We start from the raw sequence: 24,327 nt of genomic DNA on the forward strand, positions 1-24,327 counted from the left end.
GACAAAAATATTTGCCCCCAGAAAAGTATTAGATTTTTCTCCCACAGAAAATGCCACAGATGTTCAGCCAAAATGATTTCCAGGAGCAATGATATTTTATATAAAAACAAATCCCTAATAACAAGTATTTTCTATCAATTCACTGACACCATCTAATATATTTGGCCTCATCTTGCCCTCAAGTTAGTGTTATGGTGGTAAAAGCCCAGGATCCAAGTCAAGACTTGGAGTCCAAATACCTGATCCACCACTTACTCACTAGGAAACTTTGCATAAGGTACTTAAAATGAGGTAATATACATACAAGGCATGGATATTAATGTCATTAAAATTTTTAGAATAGAAAGCTCAAAAAATATCAAAACACTTTATTGCTTGTTTTCTTTGAGCAAGATCCTATGGAGAAGCAAACTCACTTACGAATTAACAGTGTTCTCTTCAAATATAAGTGTGAAATAATATATTACAAAATATATGCCAAAAATAAGTGCACAAATTCTCTAATCATTATCCTTGGAAAATTCATTTCTTCCACTCCCTGAAATTACAAAAGATTAAAGCTCAAGGTAGGCAAAAACACTGGACATTCTTTAAAAAGTTATCATTCTGAAGTAGAGCTACAGAAAAATATACCAACTAGGTAAGAAAAACATCAAGGACAACAATTGCTCATGCACCTCCCTTTTCTACAGAAGCCACAGCTTATTAACACAGGGGAATTTGTCTCATGTTACATATGCAGAATTCAAAGCAAATTGTGAATACACTCACCCAAAAGGACTGGCTCCAAAAATCAATTTAGTAGCCGGGTTTGGGTAAAGGTCTAGACAAATATACTAATAGCATAAATTGCAACAAATAACTAAAAAGAATAGGTAAAAGTATTCCAGATTCTTTTTTAAGTCTCAGAAGGCTAGAATCAGAGGTTAGCAAGATTAAATCAAACTGAGATATTACTTTCAATTTTGTCTTTACAAATAAAAATTACAAAATCTAGAGTGAAGGAGACCGGGCTTATAAGTTCATCACATGGAAATGCTCAGGGAAAGTCAGGTATTCCTTAAGTTCAAAGTATGAGAGAAAGTAATTCAACTGGAGCTAAAGTATGACATGGGTCGGGAGGAGAGGAAGTATTTTGCTTCATTATTTTTGTATAATAAACAGAAATATCTTCTCCAGTCAATTTTTTTGTTGTAAAAAAACAAATGAAGAATAATGTGCCAGGCACTGCAGTAAGCACTGGAGAGATCAAGTGGATAAGACCCTGCCCCTCAGAGATTTCTCAGTTAATGAAGAAAAAATGTTGCCAACATTTGTGATCCATCGTGCATACAACAGACAAGTAGCAGCACAGACAGCTGGTAAGGGTTTCAGAGAAGTTTCACACAGGAGAGACAGACTAAAACTGTTCCATGCAGAGGTAAAGCAAATGAAAAGCATGGAAGGTGTGCTTCAGGTTTTTAAGTCCTTCAGCTCAATCAACTTTTATTATATGCCTAACACATAAACATTCAGAATACACATATAAATAAAAAACGTTCTCAGCTCCCACAAATTTATATTCAAATAAATTGGAGACTTAAAATAAGTTCAGTACAACGTAACATATGCTATATTATAAATATTTTCAGAATTCATGTGATAGGGTCAAATTCCGTAATATACAGAGTTCCTGCAAACCAGTAAAATAAGGGATCAACCACCAAGTAGGTATCGGCATAATCAAATGTTCATTTTAGAAAAATAATCCTAGTGACAATGTGACAAAACATATGTGTATGCAAGAGAAAAATGTTGAAAGCAGAGACACTGATGTTGCGAGGCTCCTGCAGCACTAGGTTAGAAGTATTTAAAAGACTTGAACTGAGAGGTATGTTTAATTGACTGGGATGGGTGGTGGTGACATCACCAAGCATAGGAAACACAGGAGAACAGACACCCAACTGTATTTGCACCATACCCATCCACAGCAACTGTTGTATATAGGGTTTGAGAGACAGCTCAAGAGAAAAGTCTAGGTTTCAAATACAGATGTGCCAGTGATCAGCCTACAGGCATTAATCAATCCTGTAAGTGTAAGGACATGAGACTGCCTAGAGGAAGGTATAAAGGGATGAGGTAACATCAACATTTAGGATTCAGTCAAGATGAGACCACAAAAAAGCCAAAAAAAAAGAAATTCATGAAAGCCAATGAGGACAATCTTTCGAGAAAAACAAGGTGATACCTGTCAAATATCACAGAAACCAGCCATTGGACAGCCACTGCCAACCTGCCTCAGTGGAATGGTAGGGCCCCCCAAATGACTGTACAACGGATTTGACAGTGGATAGGAGGTGAGAAAGTGTATTACTTTAATGAAAATTACTACTTCTTCTAGAAGTAAAAAGCAAGTCTTTCAAAGGAGCTGTCCAGCAGCAAAATTACAATACCTAACATATATTGGGAACACTTTCTGTGCAGGAACTAAGGCTAGACATTTTACATAATATTCTTCTCGTCGTTACAACAACCTTAAAAAATTAGTATCGTTTCCAAATTTCTGTAAGAAAAATGGGTTCAAGATGGTTACATGACTTGCCCATGGACACACAGTTGGCATATGGAGGACAGAGGATTTAAATACAGATTTTGTCTAGCTGTAAACCAATGCTCTTTCCACACTGTGATGCTGTCTCCCCATCACTGGAAGTATGTGGAGGGGGGCAGAGTGAAGAGTGGCATGTTAACCATCTAACAGAAATATCTTTTCTTTTTGAAAGACAGTTTAACTAGCTTACGCCTGAGCCCTCTTCCACCTTCAAAAGTCTATGATTCTATCTCATATACCCTGCTCACAAGTGAGTTATAATAGCTGCAGAATTCCAAATACAATGCCATCTTCTTTTTTTTTTTTTTTTTTTTTTGAGGGAGAGTCTCATACTGTTACCCAGGATGGAATGTAACGGCATGATCATGGCTCACTGCAGCCTCAACCTCCTGGGCTCAAGCGATCCTCCCACCTCAGCCTCCTGAGCAGCAGCTGGGACTACGGGCATGCACTACCATGCCCAGTTTTTTTTTTTTTTTTTTTTTTTTTGGTAGAGATGAGGTCTCACTATGATGTCCAGGCTGGTCTCAAATTCCTAGGCTCAAGCCATCCTCCCACCTCAGCCTCCCAAAGTATTGGGATTACAGGTATGAGCCACTGCACCCGGCCTCAATCTTCATTTTTTTCTCATATTATCAAACTAATTTTAATACCTGCTAAAATTCATACTTAATAGGAAGACAATCTATAATTAAATTGTCCCTGTTGACTGGAAAGCAAAGACTTATTGACACTGAATTTCCCATGCCTTGTATAGCGCCAGGCACAGAATGGCATTCAGTGTTTTGGAAATGAGTGAATGAATGGTCTGCCTCTTGTCTTTGATAACACTGACTAACATGTTAGGCAAAAACAGGCATCCATTTTTATTTTAAAATAAGCTGAAAGTCATAACACATGGCAATATATGCTACACTTACCACAAAATCATATTGATTACATTTATTTTTGCAAAAAATGAAAGCACAGTCTATGGAGGCAGTGGTGGAGACCGCAGGTGATCCACCCACCCTTTTCTGCATTCCCACAGTAGGATGTAGCCCCTTCTGCTATTAAAGTAAGCAAAACTGATACCGTGGTTTCCTTTTGCTTCTCACACTGGACAGTAACCTTCAGATTGCCTACATTATGTTAGACCCCAAGAACACAGTGCAGAACCACACACGCAGTTGGCACTAAAAGTCTGACACATACGTGAGCAGGATGGGTAGATGGATGGATTAATAAGTAGAAGCAGTATCTTTTTAACAGCCATTTTACACTCAACCAAATAATCTACTTACCAAGCAGGAGATTATATCATATGGGAAATAGGGACATACAGAAAACCGAGTCACACTTTTTTTTTTTTTTTTTTTTGAGGCAGAGTTTCGCTCTTGTCACCCAGGCTTGAGTGCAATGTTGTGATCTCTGCTGACTGCAACCTCCGCCTCCCAAGTTCAAGCGATTCTCCTGCCTCAGCCTCCCAAGTAGCTGGGATTACAGGTGCATGCCACCACGCACAGCTAATTTTTATGTTTATAGTGGAGATGTTTTTTTGCCATGTTGGCCACGCTGGTCTAAAACTCCTGACCGCAGGTGATCCACCCATCCGGCCTCCCAAAGTGCTGGAATTACAGGTGTGAGCCACCATGCCCAACCCCCGAGTGACACTTTCAAAGAGGCATGGGATATGCATTTAAAAAGAGCATGAAAGTTAACTCTCAAAAAGGCTCCTGAATAACAGGATTTTTTTCCTAGATTGAACATTACCCAAAGGGAAAAAAATTTAAATTAGTCAGTTCAGTAAATTATGTTTTAAATATCAGTTACTTTTGAAATATCTATCAAAAAGGCCATTCTTCTCTTAAATAATCATGAAATTTCAGGTATGGTAGTCCCTAGAGATGTGTGAGGAGGGAAGACTTCATAAAGCACTTTGAAGTCACCCCAAATGTGCCTACCTAAATGTTTCAAGATTATTCAGTTTACAGACTGGCTAGCAAAGGCACAGTCTCCCATGACAGGTCTTGGCCTTTCTTCCCCGCAGACATATACATGATATAACATTCACTTCTACGAAACACTAGGATAAACAAATCCAGATTCTAATGAACCACCATAAAAAAAAAATGTTCAGGGAAACACACACATATGTAATTTCCACTGTGATTAAAGACTTATCAGTAAAATCAAGCAACTGCAATTTATACAAAATGCCCACCATGACAGTTGCAGCTCCATCCTTTCATGTCAGAATGCAAGTGAAAGTAGCATTTTAGGGTTGAATGTAAATCCACTCTCGTTTATACATAGATATCTCAAAATAAGTCATTTGCAAACTTCTTTAGGTTATCAGTAGCTGTTAATACCTCACAGCTGAGTTTAACACAACAATGTGTTGACACCATAGTTGGAAGCCACTGGTCTCCTTCATATCTCAGTGAAACTCAAACTAGTTATCAAATTACAATCAAATTTACTACATTTGCCAAATTCAATGGCATTAGGAGCAGACAATCTTCAAAGATTAGGCACAAGTGAAAGCAAGCAGTAGAGGCAGGTTTGGCTCTGGTCAAGTGAGGTGCTGAGCTAGCTGTCTTTGTGGCATGATTTGAAAAGCAAATAAAGGGGCATGGCCTGTCTCTCAATAGCCCCACTATCACCACATGGTGCTATGCTTTCATCCTGTCTTTATTACTTGCCTGTATTATAAATGAAAGGTGAGAGCAATGCCTTTAGAAAGTCACTGTTAAAACGCATCTGCTATCTAGGTTTTACAGAGACTTCTACTTATAGACCAGATTAGGCATTTGACAACTTGAAACTGCCCAAGTCCTGGGAAAAAATAACAAGGGAATTTCAATGGGAAAGGCATGAGAACTAACAGCATCATGACTGTGGCAATCCTCACCCTCCCAAGGGGTATCACCGGATGCTAAACTGGGCCCACCTATGAAAGACTTCTGAGTTCCAAGTTGGCATGAGGACACAGAAGGGCAAGCAAGAGTACCAAGGAACAGAGCACAAGATGCTGGAGGTTCCATGGAAGAAGTCAGTCAAGATCAACATTTATTCACTTCTCCATTTTCAAGGGACTCCAATAGACTGACTTGGATTTAAAGGTAGACTTCTAGGATGGAGGAGGACCTAGAAACTGGCCGGGCACGGTGGCTCACACTTGTAAACCCAGCACTTTGGGAGGCCGAGGTGGGTGGATCACCTGAGGTCAGGAGTTCAAGACCAGCCTGGTCAACATGGTGAAACCCCATCTCTACTAAAAATACACACATACACAAAAATTAGCCAGGCATGGTGGCAAATGCCTGTAATCCCAGCTACTTGGGAGGCTGAGGTGGAAGAATGGCTTGAACCCAGGAGGCGGAGGTTGCAGTGAGCCGAGATCGCACCATTGGGCTCCAGCCTGGGCAACAAGAGCAAAACTTTGTCCCCCACCTCCAAAAAAAAAGCAAACAAAAACATGCTGGGTGAGGAATAGCTAGAAGACTTAAGAAAGCTGGCCGGCCGCAGTGGCTCACGCCTGTAATCCCAGCACTTTGGGAGGCCAAGGCAGTTGGATCACTTGAGGTCAGGAGTTCGAGACCAGCTTGACCAACATGGTGAAACCCGTTTCTACTAAAAATACAAAAAAATTAGCCAGGCATGGTGGTGCATGCCTGTAGTCCCAGCTACTGGGGAGACTGAGGCACAAGAATCACTTGAACTTCAGGAGCCGGAGGTTGCAGTGAGCCAAGATCGCGCCACTGCACTCCAGCCTGGGCAACAGAGTGAGACTGTCTTAAAAAAAAATGAAAAAAAAAAAAAGAAAGCTGTTTTTAATATCAAATGAGCTCTCTGGAGGCAAACAGGTAAGATTTATTCTATGGAATTCTGTAGGGCAATGCTAAGAACAAGTAATGTATATTCAAAGCATCAGATTGTAATCAAGAATAAGAAAATATTTCTTGAAAGCAGAGTTGTCCAGGATGGAGTAAGAGGTATATGGAATAGACAGCTGGCTCTCACTAGATGTGTACATGCAGGGGCGGGATTCTATCCATCAGAGAAGCTGGACAGGGAGTTCCACATTAGAGATAGCCTGAGCTAGAATTCTGGTGTACCTTCTAATTCTAGGAGTCTCATTTGCATGCCTAAATTCCGGCATGAGCAAGTGTAAGAGATCAAAGGTCTCCCCTACATCCCCCAATCCTTCTCCCCAGCAAATAGAGGGTTCTGAGCCAGACAGAAAATTAGATTTCCAAGGTTCCTTCCAGCTTCAAAATGCCATAATTTTAGGTTTAGACTATTCTTCAGCACACATAAAGTTCACATTTACAACAAAAATAAATAAGAATCATTTATTCTCTCCATTCAGAAGATTCCCATAAACCATCCCAATGTTAAATGCCCCTAACTGGTTAAATTTTTTTAAAAATCACCTAATTCTCTGATGCTTCTAAATATTTTCTCTTCTTTAGTTGACTGGGGTGATGAACAACTTCTGAGTATGATCCACTACAGAAAGAGACTTTCTAATATTTGAAGCCTCTAGTTAAATCACCACTCACCCTTTTTTCTTCAGACTGAATAATCTCTCACTTCCTGTCACAATTTATTTAAAGTCCTTTAATCAGCTTGGGGACTGTTTTATAAAACATACTCCAAAATTTAACACATCCATTTATGGAAGGGCACGTGGAATGAGACAGAGTACTCAGGGAGAATTCTGACCAGAGGTGAGGACAACAGAGATTCCCTCCTGGTTGCTGAATGCAAATCAACAGAAGCTAACAGTGAGATTTTATGTAGGAAACTATAGTTTCCTTAGTCTTCAACTCTTTGAAATGAAAGTATTTCTGTGTTAGTGAGACAAAGTATATCCTGGCCCATGTGAGAGACTGGAAATATTCGTTCAGAACAAAAATAAAATGGAGCTTGGAAAGGCCCAGCTGGCTTTCTTTAATCAGAAGTCATACAACCACATCTGGGGTAGTGCAGCTTTAGTGGTCTTCTCTAAGGATGGGACTAAGAGCAAGTGCCTCACTATACTGCCACTCTGTTGGTGTGGATTCCAGTACTGAGCTTTTTTAAAAACACCATGCAGACATGCCATCAGGAGAGGTGACTCATGAGCAGCCTGTACTCGTGACGGGCCTGAAGATTTTTTATTGGTATATACACAGTAAGTTATCACCTATCGGGGTGTACAGTATGTTTTAATCTTTGTTCTAATTCCTAATCTCATATATTTTTATTCATTTAAATTTGCACTTGTGAAGACTAATATGGGCCTCCCATATGCTTGTCAAATGGCTCTCCCCTCAATTTAGTATCATCACCTGTCTTCCTGAGAAAGAAACCATCACTCACCTTTGCGGAAATCAACTTATACACCTTGTGACAATAATCCATTAAAACTCAAGCACTCCCCATAGGAAGGCCACTTCTGCCACTTATGCTTCTGCATGCTGGCTACTCAGCGAAATCCATATAATGCCAGTTAATAAAATATAGCACTTCAAAAACTCACAGGAAAACACACTTCTACAAAGACTGGAGCTTACAAGTCAAGAAACTCATCAGACGTTTGCTAATGATCACGATTTAAGACTGACAAAATTTCAAAACATAAAGGAAACCCATAATTTAGAAATTTAAATCCATCTTATCCTTTATGTTATTTCATTCATTTAACAACCATGTATCAAATGCCTATTCTACAGCAGGTCCTGTGCTAGAACTAAAGACACAAAAGTAGATAGAACTTCTGTCTCTAGGACTTTCCACTTCCTGGGGAGGAGAGGCAGACAAGGAAACAAGCCATCACAGCAACATGCTCTTATCAAGGTGTCCTCTGTGAGAAGGAAGAGGCTCAATTCCTTTATTCTAAGCGAAGGTGTCAGGAGATGCAGGTCTCAGAGGAGGTAACTTCTGAACTGACGCTCAAAAGAAGAGAACTGAATGATCAGGAGAACGTTTGTTATCCCAATAATCAGGCCCACACAGAACAGGAATGTGTGTAACTTTAATAGCATTAAATATACATGAACCAACAATGTCAGATTTATCATTTTTTAAAATGAAATTCCTTTGTAAAAAGCAAACAAAAAATAAAACAAACTTGAATTCCTGGCTCAGGTTCCATCTTTTTAAGAATATATCCTGCTTTTAATTTAACTTGATAAAACGGCATAACTTAAAAGATGTTTAAAAACAAATGTCAACGGATGACTCAAAGCCCACTTGTGAGAATCTAAGAAGACAGCAGCGTTAGTGCCACCTTTTTCTTAACTTTTCATAGCCCATGTATCTTTCCACTGGATGGCATCCAATGACATTTTGGGGGCCAGAGAAGAGAAGGAGGTCATGTTGCAGAAGGCAGCATTTCTGGATTACAGAAGCATTATAGGAAATGATATACTGAGATGTAAACAGGGAAAGAAGTTTTTTCCAATTTGTTCTTTTTCATGAAATTTACCAGGTCATTTTATCTTCAAGTCCAAATCTAGACAATAACTAAAATATACAAATCATCCAATAATCAAACACTCAGTGATTAACATATTTTTTCTCATTTGTCAGAAATTGACCAGCCTAAAGGGGAATACAATAAAAACTGAAAGACAGCTGTCAGGTTCAAGCAAATAAATTAAATTGAATAGAACTTAGCCTTTTACATTCAGCAGGGATAAAGTGAGTTCAAGCGACCGAACAAAACAGCTCTCATTCTAATTGTGTAACCTTATTAATGCCTCCTTCTCATACTCCATGCCCTGATTGGGCTGGAGAAAGAAGCACTCCAATTCGCCAGTCACCATATAGAACCATTTACAAATGGAACTTAATATAATACACTCAAAATAAAAACAATTTAGAAGGCTTCAGGAGGCATACGAGAATTTTACAATATCCATCTCATTCAACAAGAATTTATTCAGTGCATTTAATAAGCAAGGCATTGAGCTAGGGACCAATAGGACAATGACCACTTTTTCCAAACTAAAACTTTGAATACAAATATTAACAATTTTATGCAACTTCCAAGTATATGCAGCAACCAAGACACATAGTGTAGACACTGACATATTAGAATTTCCAAAACATTCTGATATTACATAGAAAGAACTGGACATTTTAAATAAAAACTACTACTAATTCTTCCCCAAAGAAAGGAAAACTGGGACAATAAAATCACCATAGAAAGACTCTAAGTCTAAGAATCTTAGAGCTGATGAAAATTTTTTTAATTTAGCTCCATATAAATACAACTCTCTCTTTGAAAATCAACCATCATTCTTCTGGTTTCACAGTTGTCAAAAGTACCTGAAATTGACAAACATTGTAAAGTAGTATGTCATAATATTGAGGTAGCTTTTATAAATTCCTGATATCTGTTTCCCTCTTTTGCAGACAGACACAAGCAAAATTTCCAGTTGCAAGAGACAGAAGTTCACAGACAGGTAGACCATTTTTTAAAATAGAGTCATAGTATATTTTGCTGTGAGACAGAAGCATGGATAAGGAAAACAAAAAGAAGGAAAGCAAAGTTCTATTCCTCTCTATGATGGTCTCAAAAAGAATCTACCTGAATTCCAAAAACATAGCATTTTAATAATTTATTGCTACTTCGTCAGTGAGGGCTTTTATTTTTTTAATATCTAAAGCTTCCACTATCCGAGTGCATATTTGTTAAAACGGATTTGAGATACCAGCAACTGGGCTAGGTCATAAAGTTGATAACCCATCTGATTTAAGCCATTATTCAGAACCCCTAACCATGGAGGAATACAAAATTGCTATTTGACTTCTCATATGAAATATAATTGATGGAATCACATAAAAGATGGAATTATTGTAAAATAAAATGATTTTAAAATGCTGAAAATGTCAAGAGTACTGAAGACTTAATTTACAAACTAAAATCCTATTTCATTGCCTACATCAGTCCCACCTAATGACTGCATTAAAAATAGGAATGCAACACCTCAGAATCACTGGCTGATATTTTCACCTGAGCCTGCTCTAGAAATTAACAAAATCATCAAATCTGAGGATTTTGTCAAACCAGGGCATCAGTGTGGGTCATTAAGTGGAGTTCAGAAAAACAGGCTTAAGACAACATCCTTCAAAATGAAAGTAAATAACATTCTTTTGCAGGAGAGTATGCTATTCTATTTCCATGTATATATTTACCTGAACAGAAAGCAATGTTTAACAGTATTTCTTTAGTAAACCTCAGGCCAAGGCCAAACTAGATTATAATATTTATCACCAGAATTTGATGTCTGCTAAAAACAGAAATATAAAAAGCTTCCTCTCCTAATCAAACCATTTTACATAGCTAATTATTTAGTAAAACAAAATGCAAAATGAAATGTGAAGACAGCTTAAATATACCAAAAGAAGCGGCCATTTTCTTTTTTTCTTTTTCTTTTTTTTTTTTTAAGAGGTATGGTCTTGCTATGTTGCCCAAGCTTCCACCTCAGCCTCCCAAAGTGCTAGGATTATAGGTGTGAGCCACCACACCTGGCCAGTGGCAATTTTCAAAAATATTTTCAAGCAAGAAAAGCCTCTTTAATAAAGAAAATAATTTGTTTACACTTACCTGTAACCATTCTATCCGTTCTGTCTCCACTTCTTTAACTATAAAAATAAATGTCATCATAAGCTACTCTTGACCCAAGGCACAAATGGCTTTCAATGCTAATGGTTCTGACTATTCTCAGGTGACCAGAAAATACATAACACGTTGTCATTTCTAATCCTGTGTTAGCAGTGACTGAATCGCCATTACCAGGCAGTGGACAAAGTGTAACCACCCACCCCCCATTTCCCATTTGATTATCCTTTGGTCCTCACAAGTTGGCAGTGGATACAATTACTACCCTTTTATGTATAGAGAAAGTTAGCCTGTGAAGTTATAACATATACCAGTGGAATTACAGAAAGCTGAAGTTCAAGGTCTCACCATATCCCTCTTGTATATCAAGAGACTGCTACATCAGAAAGTTGCTGGAAAAAAATTGACAAAATGATTTTTAGTAATTATCAAAATTCTATATCATGAATCACCACCATTCTTCATAGTTCTAGAAGTATTCAAAATGGTAATTTAACCATATTTGCTAAAAGGAGAGTGAGTATCTGCAAAAATGCTATTTTCCAATGAGGTCACCCTAAATGGATTCTTTATTTGGTGTCATAATTAGTTTCAAATTTACACATAGCTGACACAAAAAAAGATAAGGAAAAGCATGAGAGGCCAATTACAAAAGTCGTAAATGAATGTTATAACAAAATCATATTTCATCTCGCTAAAATTACAAATGAAACAAAGAGACAAACAGATTTTAAAAGGCATATTTTTAAACAAATCTTAGAGTAAACCTCATTAATTAGATTCTAGATGTTAATTTTCTCCTATTTTAACTGGATGTCTTAAGATATACTGTCCATTTAAAGTAAGGGTTCTATCCCACACTTCTCAAAAAAACTATTATCTTCAAAATGTTGATTATTCTAATTGATGGCATTTTAGAATCTCTGGAATTCCCGAATCCCAGTCTCAATTGTTGCATTAATCATTAAATTTACTGAATGTTTTTACAACAATGCACTTGTGTTATATTCACTTTATAATAGTCCCGAAAGGAAATGTTAATAAATAGACCAACCTAACTTGCAACGAACAGGATGAATTTGCATACTGTTCACTAAGTATTGAAAAGAATTTGTTCTCTTGGTATATTAACAATGCTGGTACTATGTTGTTTATACTTTTTGGTTACCGGACCCCTTTCTTCACATCTAATGCTGATGTAAACTTCAGCCAACAAACACTGGTGTTTTTTCACAATAAATTTAAATTAATGATATTGAATTAATAAAGTTTCACTATACTCAAATTGAAAACCAGATACATGAAACTCAACCGATGGTAACAAAATGTCAGTAAAATAAATTCACAAGCTCTTCTCGGAACACCACAAATAAATGACATTATTTACTACTCTGTTGCATCAAGGTTTAAACATGACAGTTACTACGAATGTGACATATTTGTTTTCTTTTTAAGTAGTATTATCAGTCTCACCCAGCTAGAAATACTAGTGGCTGGAATCCTTATTTACTTAATGATACTTAACTAGCATCTTCTTGCTTCTATGATCTTAGTATCTTTCAGAATTCTCCTATGTGTACTCTGTCTACATGAAGTACGTAAGCTGGCAATACACCTGGAAAACAGCTCATTCTCTAGAGCCAAAAGCAACCTTACACAAAGCACAACAACGCGTTATCTATAGTTTCTGAGAGATTCCACAAAACTCTTCTCAGAAATTTATCCCTCAACGGCCTCCCATAGTTTCTAAAATTTCTACCATTACAATCGGTTTAAGGCAGAAGTCCCATCACAAAACACTTGGAGATGGGAACAGAGGGAAGGAAGGTTAAGAGATTTAACAAAGCCAAACACTCATTATCACATAGGGTTTAATTTCCTCTAAGTATTTTTAACTATCACATAGCAAAGTTCCATGACCAATAGGGAATGCTAGGGCCAGACAAAGCATTCTAGGCAGGAACAGAGAGAAACGAAGAAAAGCCAAAGTTTGGGACAAGGCCTGTAGAGTACCACTAAGAGAAAAATCAGGACGGGGGTTGAGGGAAGGAAGACAGTTATTCTTCTATTTATTGCCCTCGGTTTGCTGTATGTATCTTTAAAAATATAATGTAAAACAATAAATGGACCATATTATTTTGATTTCCAGCAAAGGTTATTACCAAGATGTTTTCTCTGAATTTTTCTACTTTCCATTGTTTTAATCCAAGAAGAGTCAAAATGATACAGCACTAGTTTTGCTAACTGAAGTAACTTTTTCTCCTGGGATAATCTAAACTAATACTTTTCATCTCCACTGCCATCATTCTCTTTCATTTTTAAGGTTTAGAAAACCGATCAGGGTCTCTGAATACATGCTAGCAGATTCTATAAACCTCAAAAATAACATAGTTGAGACAAACTCAACCTACCTCTCTAAAGCTGCATTCTAAAAGTACAATTAAGAAAACAGTCACATCATATTACTACAAACCACAAGCACATCTTTATTTGTAAATAGCAATTTCTTATACAACAAAAGCCAGATGACGCTAATAAATGTAACTGTAAGCAAATGCCATGGCATGCCATGGTAATAACAATCTGAATATTTATTTCTGTATATATATATAGTAAATAATACTACATATACTTTGTAAAAAAGAGAAAACTTATGGAATACAAATACTTCCTCAAAGATAATTTCTTTTCTTTATTAAAGAATGAGTTAAATAGCCATTGAGATGAAGTTCTAACAAAATTTCAAGTAAATCATGGTTTCTAAACTCCGTATTATCTAATTTTTGCAAATTAAATCACCTGTTAATATGTTTCACATCCAGCATATGCGTACTTTCCGTTCATTCAGTACGTGTATACATATTCAAGGGAAAATATTATTTCACAGAAAGCTAATAATCAAAATAGATTATCTCAAATAACTAATAATAAAAATCTTATGTATGACAAAAGGTTGAATCCAACCTTGTATAATGCCTTTCATGCCAATAATATTCTACAAGAAAACAGGATAAACAACAACAGTGTATCCACCTTAAAATCAGGATTCATCAACAAAACTTCTATAAACAAAATTTCACATTTCACATCTCACATCAGGATCTCTATGAAAACAAATGCAAAATTAACTTTTCCTATTTTGAGTCTATTATCCACATAGTATGTAAATAAAATTTTTGAAATTATGGGTGAGAGTGTGTACCTAAAATGAAAAGTCATTTATAATGATACAGTATTGAAAAAAAGCAAGGCAAAGTAGCCTTGGAATGGTTGAGTGGGCTCTTCCATTTTAAGCGGTAGAGAAACTAAGCCAGAAAGTATAAACATTTATTTTTACATGTTCACCTGATGACTTTACATCTACATTAAGAATCCACATCCTATGATTTAAAACAGGGAATGTGACCTTACGTGTACACAAGTGTTTTTTTAATTGCCAACACATTCATTAGTATCATTTGAATTGTAAGCTTTACATTGTTTTGATCTTAACCTAGATTGGAGCTACATCTAAACTTCACACATTAAGGAGATAATTGTCATTCTCTGATATTTCTGCAAAGGGTCTCAATTTTTGAAAATGTCAACAGAAGCCTTTCATGCAAAACACAGCTCTCTCAAATAAATCTGAATGAACTGTTTCCATGAAAATCCATGCCTGCAGGAAAAATAAAATAGCTGTGCATCTCTCTGCAGCCCTATTTCGAATCATTTTTGCAGAGCTATTTCCTCATTATTTTCATGGGTATATGAATCCTGCACCGAAGCTGAAGCAGGAATGATTCCAGTAAAACCAAAACAAAAGAAGATATTTTGTTCTTTCTGAAAAAAGGGAACATAATTTCCCCCATCACCACCACCACTCACACAGAAAAATTACTTTAAAAACTGAGTAAACCTCTAAGGAGAAAGAATCATTTCTGAAACCCCAGAGGGACTTGTGTATCATGGTCTTTGGGCTGCTGGGTTACTTCACTTTTAAGTGCTCATGGTGCAAACGACTTGACTGCCTTGCACTCTAGTTGCATGCTCTGGCCACATTAGATACCATCTCTGTTCTACACACAACACACACACATTACACCAGCCAGTGCTGTTTCCAATTTCAGAGGCCCGCTCCGCACACAGCTCATGCCCATCTCTGCTTTGCTTGGTGTCCTGACCCCCAAGAATGAGAGATACTACTTAATCCAGGTGGATCTGCTCTGTTGCCTCAGCCTTCCTGGACTCATAGGATGGTTCCTCCCCCACTACACCTAGGAATACAAGGAGGCCGGTGGATTCCCGTGCGACAGAGAGATCAACCACAGCCTGTCCCCTTCCTCACTCCGCACATCCCAGTTTCTCTTTGCCAGCAACCTCAGCGCCATCCTCGCCAGGAGTTTATCATCCCGTAGGCGGGAATAGGAGGCAATAATAGGAATCACACAGCCCGTTACAAAAAGGATGCCAGGGCACGGAGGAAGCAGGCGGAATGAGGTTATCACTTGGGAGGTGTGCACGAGTGGAGAACCCTTTAAGAGCAATGACAGGTCGGCGGGGGACAGCCGGGGATGGCAAGGGAGGCTGGAGAAGTGGTTTTCGTGTCTCTCCCCGGGGCGTGCGGGGGAAATCCCGGGGCGGCAACGGCTGGTGCTCTCGGGTCGTTCCCCGCCTCCCGCGCCCCCCGCGGCCACCCTCCAGCCAGCGACCGCCCCCGCCCCCGCCCCGCGCGGAAGGAAGCGCCGGGCTCCCCCCACGCTCTCCCGCTCTCTCGCGAGTCCTGTGCAGGCCCTTCCAGGGGGAGGGGGAGGGGGGCGCGGAGGGAATTGCTGCAATGGAGCTCCAAGAGAATACTGCCCGAGTGAGGCAGTCGGTGGAAAGCCACGGCCGCATAAAAATGCCATATGAATTTTTTAAAAGCCATAAATCACCCCTCCCTCTGCAGAAGAAAACCATAAACCCGATCCCATGCAAGCCTGCGAGCAGCCACCCACTTCCTATTTCTGTCACAGCAGCTACACCCTACCAGCAACCACCCCCCGGGCGCCCCCTCCCGCCACCGCCACCCCCGCCGCCGCCTCCCCGAGGCTCAGCCATTTGCCAACTGACGCCCCCGTCAATAAAAATGACCCAAGTGAGGCTGGGTGGGACGCGTGGGGGAAGGGCGCCGCGGGGGCGGGGGGTTCGCGGGTTGCACAATATCCTAGAAGGTCCGCGGCTGGAGCGGGCAGAGGAGAATCTGAGGCGGGGGAGGGGAGGCGAGGCGAGGCGAGCTGCCCTGGCGCCTGCGGCACACGGTGCACCCAGGCCACCGCGGCGCTCCGCTTACCTTTCACCACCCTGTCGGTCGTCGACAACTTGGGATCAATTGCCTTGGGCTCGGACATCTCCAGCTGCCGGAGGACAGCGACGCGCTGCTCGTCCGTCCGACTGCACACCCCGACCGGACCGGCGGGCCAGACACTCAACGCCGCCGCCGCCGCGCTGCAAACCGCTCGGCTGGAGGTCTAGGCTCTGAGCTGGCTTTAAAGTTGCTGCCTTCTCCACGCGTCCCTCCTCCGCCGCCGCCGCCTTCACTCCTCCTCCGCCGCTGCCGCCAGCCCCGCCGACTTGCTCCGGGCTGCGCGTGTGTGGTGGTTATTTATTTATTTTCTAAGCACGCCTCCCGGTTCTTCTTTTATTCTTGGGGGAAGGGGGATGGGGAAGAGAAGCGCACACACGAGCACCCACCCCGGCACGGAGACCCGGCACCGCGGAATGGAGCCCCACGCGCGCACACACGGCCAGGATTAAGACCGATCACATGGGGAAGGCCGGGGGCGAGGGAGGAAAGGCAGGGCCGCCGATGTCAGTGCCACCAGCCGCACCTTGGCGTCCCCGGCGGCGGAGAGGCGGCCGCCGCTGCTGCCGCCGCTGCCGCTGCTGCTGTTGCTGCTGCCGCTGCCGCTGCTTCTCCACACCGAGCGCCGCCGCTGGTGCCGCGGCCGCCGGAGACGTCCCGCCGCCGCGATCGCCCGCGCTCGCCTCTGCCTCCCCGCGCCGCTCCTCCACTCACCAAGGCACAGCCGCCGAGCTCGGCACATACAGTCCCGGGCACAACCTACCCCCCTCCGCCGCCGCCGCCGCCGCCGACACCGCGCCCGCCTCCGCCTCCTCCCCTTCCTCCTCCCGGCCCCCGCCTCTTGCGCGCCGGCAGCCTCCTCCTCCCCACTGAGCCCGCCCCCGACCTCCCGCCCCGGCGTCAGAGTTCCGCACGTTCATTGGCTAGAGGGCGCATCACTCAGTGCCAGGTGGCGGCCTCCCCGCTTGTCCCGCCTCCCGCTCCTCCTCATTGTCCCCGCCCCTTGCTCTGTTTTCTCCCAGCTGCCGGACCAGCGGGCCTGCCGCCTCTACCGACCAGTCCCTGCTCAGGTGTCACTTTTGCTGGCAGGCCGAGATTAGGGAAGGAGAGTGGGCAAGGGGTCGCGGCCAGGAGGAGAAGGGCTCTACCACGCCACCCTCTTTTGGCCTCCGAACGCGGACCCCGCACACACACCCCCGCGCCTCTTTGGCAAGCGTGCCTTGTCGGCTGGGTTAAGCCGCAGTGTGAGTAGCCAAGTGCAGAGGGTGTCTCCGGGTGTGTGCGTGGCCCACGAGAGGGCAAGAAGAGAGAAGGCGGGGATAGGAGGGAAGAGGGTGGGGGTGAGAGGCAGCCCTGAGAGGGCGGAGGAAGGAAGAGGCTGGGAGCTCGGCGCCCGCGGCGCAGCTGCCGTCGCTGCCGCAGCTGTCCAGGGATGATCGCCAAAACGGCGACGAATAAACAACTTACCTTGTGGAGAAAAGCTACGACTGCGATGCGGTGTACGGTTGTTTTTGCTTTTGCGTTGGCGGCGTAGGGGCTGTTACTGTGTCCCACCTAGGCGTGCACATCGAGCGGCGGGGCGCTGTGGAACGCGGGAGCGGACTAGCGGAGGAGGATGCGGACCAAGCCCCAGCGACCCAGGGCAACTCGGAGTTACCTGGGGCAGCCTTGCGGGTCTCCAGGGAGAACCGAGGAGACGGGAGAAACACAGGAGAGGGTGGCCTTTTCCCTGTTCACACACACACGCACGCAGCCACTGGCCGGGACAGTTGACACCCATCTTCCTTCCCTGCTCCTTCCAGTCATTCTACACCCGGTTGGTGCTGCCAGTGCGGCAGGGCCTTGGAGCCCAAAGCGGATCCCCACACTTGTCCCTACGGTCGGAAGGAAAGTAGAGGAGAGAAAGTCAGGCGCGGCAGGGCTAAGAGCGTTAGTGGCCCAAATGTTCCTGGCCCGCCTGCTGCGCCACAGAGTCTGAAAAGCGGGTCTCCGTCTACCAGAAGGTGACCTCCACACAGCTCCTGTCCCCGACCAACTGCAGCACCCAAGGACTGGCAACGTGGTTGGAGCTTTTGGGGGGAATTATGAAGAAATCTGAATAAATTTCTCACCCTTCGTGTTTCCTGTTTTATTTCCAAAGTCCTTCAGTATCAGGTTTTTCCTATATCCTCAATTGGACCACGGGTCCAATAAAAGGTTTAAGATCACACACACACACACACACACACACACACACAAACAAAGAAAACAAAAACAAAAAAAAGTTTAGGGAGCTGGGAGATGAAGTCAAAAGAAATGTTTTGGAGACAAGGATTAGATTACAGCTCAAACTTGAAAATCAGTTTTGAGTAAGAGACTGTGCTGCAGCATGACTTTGATGTGGACTGCACGAAATAGAAACACACACTAGATACCTCTGTGGAGGCCTAGCAAAAGGAGCAGACGCAGGGTGTGTCCCACCAAGATAGGGAGGCTGCCGCTGGCACTGAGATTCTGCTGCCCAATTTCCAACCCCAGGATACTGGGTGGCAATTAAACAACTCATTCAATAAATATATTTTCTGTACTCCTTTTATTTATATGCCAGACGTGGTGGGTAATTAGGTGGAGAGGGAGTGTATTTGAAAATTGTCCTTGCCCTCAATAAAGCCTAAAATTTTCAGAGAATATAAAATTATGAGCTCTGAGAGGTCACTGTAATCTCCTCAGGAAGGGGTTGTTGAAAACAGCCTCCTGAGCATGGGCAGAGCTAGTTGCTAAGGCAGATTTGGGAAGTTGGTACCTGGCCAGATGGCACACAGTGAGGGAGCGATGCCAAGACCTGTGGGTGAAGAGGGCCTGCTTCAGAAAGACCAGGAAACCATGTCCAGGGATGCTCATTTCCAAGGCCAAGACATTCTCTCCTACATATTAGAAAAAATGAAGTTCCCACCGTTATTTGGAATAACTTTTTACTAGGTATAGGATAAACATCTTTGAACCAAGATCAGAAGGCTTAAAATGTCAGCACCATATAAAATTACATGATACAGATAGGAAATAAAGGCACACCTTTCAGGCACACCCTTTAGTCCGCTACAAGTCTAGGACACCTCCTAGCTAAGGTATGTATGGGAAAAAAAAAGTTATGACTCACAATCACTTCCCAACACATTATCAACAGGAACTTTTAATGCCTGTGTATGATTCCATAACTGCTGCAACACTGACACCTCTTAAACAAAATTGGATCCTGCTCTAAGGGAAACAGGACAGCAGCATATTAACTAGGGACTACTTGTGTTCATACACCTGACCTCCTGAAGTAGACAGACAGATCATCTTTTTTATTCGGCTACTGTTTCAGATGTCCTACCCTCCCCTACTGCCATTCTTTTTCTGTCCTGTCCAGAGGTCCCCAACGTTTTTGGCACCAGGGACTGGTTTCGCGGGAGACAATTTTCCCATGGATGGTGGTGGGGGGTGGTTTCAGGGTAAAACTGTTCCACCTCAGATCGTCAGGCATTAGATTCTCATAAGGAGCAGGCAACCTAGATCCCTTGCATGCACGGTTCACAGTAAGGTTTGCACTCCTATGAGAATCTAATGCCACTGCTGATCTGACAGGAGGTAGAGCTCATGCAGTAATGTTTGCTCACTCTGCTGCAGATCTCCTGCTGTACGGTCCACTTCCTAATAGGCCACAGACTGGTACTGTTCTGTGGCCCAGGGGTTGGGAACCTCCGTGTTACACTGCCCTAGCAGTCCATAATTATATTACTGCTTGCATGAGAATACCTTATATTTGGAATTTACATTTTGAAGGGATTACTTCAGTTACCAGATGCTGACTTTGGCAATGTCCTGCTTATCAAGAAATAGGAGGGGGGGAAAGCTTGAAAAAAGACAACTTTTTGTCTACCAAAAAAAAGTGTTTTCCCTCCCTTAGTATAATTCACTCTGGGAAGTGTCTGCCCAGTGAGAGATTCCCATTTCTAGCCTGACCCTGCTTTCCTCGAAGAAGGTCCGTGTGACCAGTTCTGATCAATGGACTGTGGACTAAGATGGTTGGTCACTCTCAGACCAAGGCAGTTAAGCAGTAGATATACATTTTCTAGTCTATGGCTCCCATCCTTAGCTGAATGCAGAGACTTCTAAGACCCAGGGCAGGCAGAACCCCAGAGACAAAGAGGAGATTCCCTTAATTACCACATAGAGGAATGCCACCCAGTTACTAAGAAAATAGGCATTAGGCTTTACTCATTTATTGTGTTACTCCATTAAAATGTGGAGATATGTTTGATAGAATAGCTAATATTACCAAATTAATATACGAAAGTAATATCTTAGTTCAAAAAGTACAATCCTTAGCAAAACCTAGAATTATTGTTTTACTGTAATATAAGAGAACTACCAGAAGACTAAAAATACTCTTACTTCTTCTAATACATGAGCATCAAATCTTAATTATCTGTTAATGAATATTCTTTGACCACATCTGTTCTGTGTAAGGCCCTATGCTTCATGATGCATAAAATGTAGGGAGTAAAGAAGGATTCAGAGATTTTGTTCCTTCATTCAAGGATTTAAAAGTCTTGTTATATGATCATTAGATATATATTATATTTGCAAACATTTAAGTATAAGGTGCTACTTCCTCTTTCTATTGAAGAAGAAAAACTATTAGATTTATCAAAAGTAATTATGAAGATAAATATGTGGGCAAAAAAAGAAAATATTGTGGATTTGGAGTCATCTGTGCATTTAAGTGCTCCACAGAGCTTACTTCCATTGGTGCAAATTACAGTAAATTAAGTACATTTTAGTATACTATTAAGTGCTCTATCAGATGTTTTAGTTTTAAAAATAAAATAAAATATTGTATGTTATATTCTGTTTTGAAAATAACAGGCTTTCAAAATTTTGAACTCTCATTTGGTTCTTGGATGAATTTATTATCATTTGGACATCACGGTTGAGTAATAACTTCTGATTATGGCTGGGCACGGTGGCTCATGCCTGTAATCCCAGAACTTTGGGAGGCTGAGGCAGGTGGATCACGAGGTCAGGAGTTCGAGACCAGCCTGCCCAATATGGTGAAACCCCATCTCTACTAAAAATACAAAAATTAACCAGGCGTGGTGGTGTGCGCCTGTAGTCCCAGCTACTTGGGAGGCTGAGACAGAAGAATCACTTGAACTCAGGAAGCAGGGGTTGCATTGAGCTGCATTCATGCCACTGCACTCCAGCTTGGGTGACACAGTGAGACTCCATCTCAATAAAAAATAAAAATAAAAATAAACTTCTGATTATGACTCTTCTGAGGCGTTCACTTTTTTCTGAGTAGCTGATGGTAGACAGCAGTGTGTCTGCTCTATCCTCGCTTAAGTTAGTGGAACACAATGCTGAGGAACCTGCAAAGTAGGACAGCCAATCCTGATAGGGCCATGAATGTATATGAGACTTTGATTTATTATCTTAAAGCTAATTCCTGTGACATTTCCTTCTCACATTGTCTAGTTCTACCCTACTTCCATAGAGGTTCTATGAAATATGCTATTCTACATAGATCTAATTTGAGGTTCAAACTAAAAGGAAGTTTTATTACTTATTTTTTTATTGCTCTTGAAATTTTGTTGAGCCTTGTTTCTTTCAGAAGGCAGTTTTACCCATTTAGAGAAGTTATTTTTCAAGAAACATTAAAAATTTTTGTATCAAATGTATTCAGGAATAAATTTAATTTTTCCCATTAGGATTAAACTATAATTTATGGAATTATATGCTAAGTGTAATACAGACAGATATATTTTACATAAAATTTGACAAGATAATCTGTGATCATTATACATTTGTATTTAACAAATTTGCATATTTATTTTATTTATTAATATGTTTGTATCATCATCTCATATCCTAGTTTTGGGCACAGAGTAGGTGCTCAACAAATTTTGTTGAATGAATTTTTAAAATGTATTGGTGTCCACTATGTAAGTTACTAGCCTAAGTAACATAGTTCCTACTCTCAGAGAAATTTCAATATGACCCATGAAGTTAAAAACATGCATACCCACCCCTACACACACACACACACACACACACACACACATACACACACGTATGCTGGAGAGAAATGTTATTAGTTCTATCTCTTAGTTTGAATTCTAATTTTATTACACATTTTGAAAATTATGAATACATTAATGGTGCCAAGTCATAAATGTTTGCATTTAAAATATATGTGCTATTATATTTTTAAACATCCAAGGAATATACATGCTGTAAAACTTTATGTGTTATGGATTCTCTAAACTTAGAATTTCAGAATATTTGACATGAAATGAGCTAAGTTTATATTTTAGGTGCTTTGAGAATAACTTCAACAATACCAGCAAAAGGCTTACTAATCAAACTACAGGTACAGACAAATTGTAGGAGACCTGGTAAATCAATTTAGGAGAAAGTTTGTCGGGGCCTTTAAAAGCACATTTGCATATACAAAATCAATATAAGAATTAGTAATGAGTTTCACTCATCTAAGTTGGCAAAGATATATTTTTTACTTGAAACAGATTTTGCCAATTATTGATTAAAAATTCATGAATTTGCAAGTAAATATTCTATCATTTAGAAGAATCGGCTAGCCTTCTTTCCATTTACTTCCAATTAGTGAGTTTTTTTTTTTTTTTACTACTGCTCATGGCTAGTGGAAGGCATATATTCACAAGGTATTTACTGAGGCTGGGTGTGGTGGCTCACGCCTATAATCCCAGCACTTTGGGAGGCCAAGGTGGGTGGATCACCTGAGGTCAGGAGTTTGAGACCAGCCTGGCCAACATGGTGAAACCCCATCTCTACTAAAAATACAAAAATTAGCCAGCCATGTGGCAGCTGCCTGTAGTCCCAGCTATTTGGGAGGCTGAGACAGGAGAATCACTTGAACTTGGGAGGTGGAGGTCGCAGTGAGCCGAGATAGTACCATTGCACTCCAGCCTGGACGACAGAGAGAGACTCTGTCTCAAGAGAAAGAGAAAGGGGGGGTATTTATTGAACACCTATACATATCAGGCACTAGGAATATAATATGAAAAAAAGCAAAGCAAAGTCTCTGCCCTCATAAAACTTATGTTCTAGTGAAGAGAGACTGATAATAGTAAAGACAATAACAGTTACACACACACACACACACACAAAACATTTCAGGCAGACTAAGTAATAAGTGCAAACAATGCATAGTGGTAAGAACACTGAGGGAAGTGATGAGAAGAAGGGTACTATAGTCAGCCCTCTGTATCTGTGGATTCTATGTTCATGGATTCGACCAACTTTGAATCAAAAATATTTCGGGAAAAAAGATAACTACATGTGTACTGAACATGTACAGACTTTCTTTTCTTGTCATTATTTCCTAACAAGACAGTGTAGAAACTATTTACTTAGCATTTACATTGTGTTAGCTATTATAAGTAACATAGAGATGACTTTAAATATACAGGAGGATGTGCATAGGTTACATGCAAATACTACACCATTTTATATCAGGGATTTTAGTGTGGATTTGGGTATCCTCAAGAAGTCCTGGAACCAAACTCCACAGACACTAAAGTACCACTGTACTCGTTGTAGACAGCTTGGACTAGGAAGGCCTCTCTGAGAAGGTGATATTTGAACAGAGATTCAAATGAAATAATGAAGATATTTATGCCACTATGTGGAAGAAGAGAGTTCCCGGTAAAAGGAACTGCATATGCAAAGGTCCAGAGTCAAGAGTCTGGTTGACATGTTTACAAACTCTGAAAGGAAGCCAGGATAGTTGGAGCAGAATGAACTCGAAAGAGT

At 41.2% G+C, this 24,327-nt stretch overlaps 1 protein-coding gene across 2 annotated transcripts in view; it reads right to left on the reverse strand.

The window, feature by feature from the left end:
- PPP3CA (protein phosphatase 3 catalytic subunit alpha) overlaps positions 1–17,341 on the reverse strand; it is a 332,878-nt gene extending 315,537 nt beyond the window's left edge. For both annotated transcript variants that reach the window (XM_054484215.2, XM_054484214.2), the window contains exon 1: positions 16,501–17,341. In XM_054484215.2, coding sequence (XP_054340190.1) covers positions 16,501–16,558 — 58 coding nt within the window. In that variant the 5' untranslated portion in view covers positions 16,559–17,341. The remainder of the gene's footprint in view (positions 1–16,500) is intronic.
- Positions 17,342–24,327: the final 6,986 nt, after the last annotated feature.

Source organism: Pongo pygmaeus, chromosome 3 (assembly GCF_028885625.2).
Source record: "Pongo pygmaeus isolate AG05252 chromosome 3, NHGRI_mPonPyg2-v2.0_pri, whole genome shotgun sequence".
In the NCBI taxonomy this organism is placed as follows: Eukaryota; Metazoa; Chordata; class Mammalia; order Primates; family Hominidae; genus Pongo; species Pongo pygmaeus.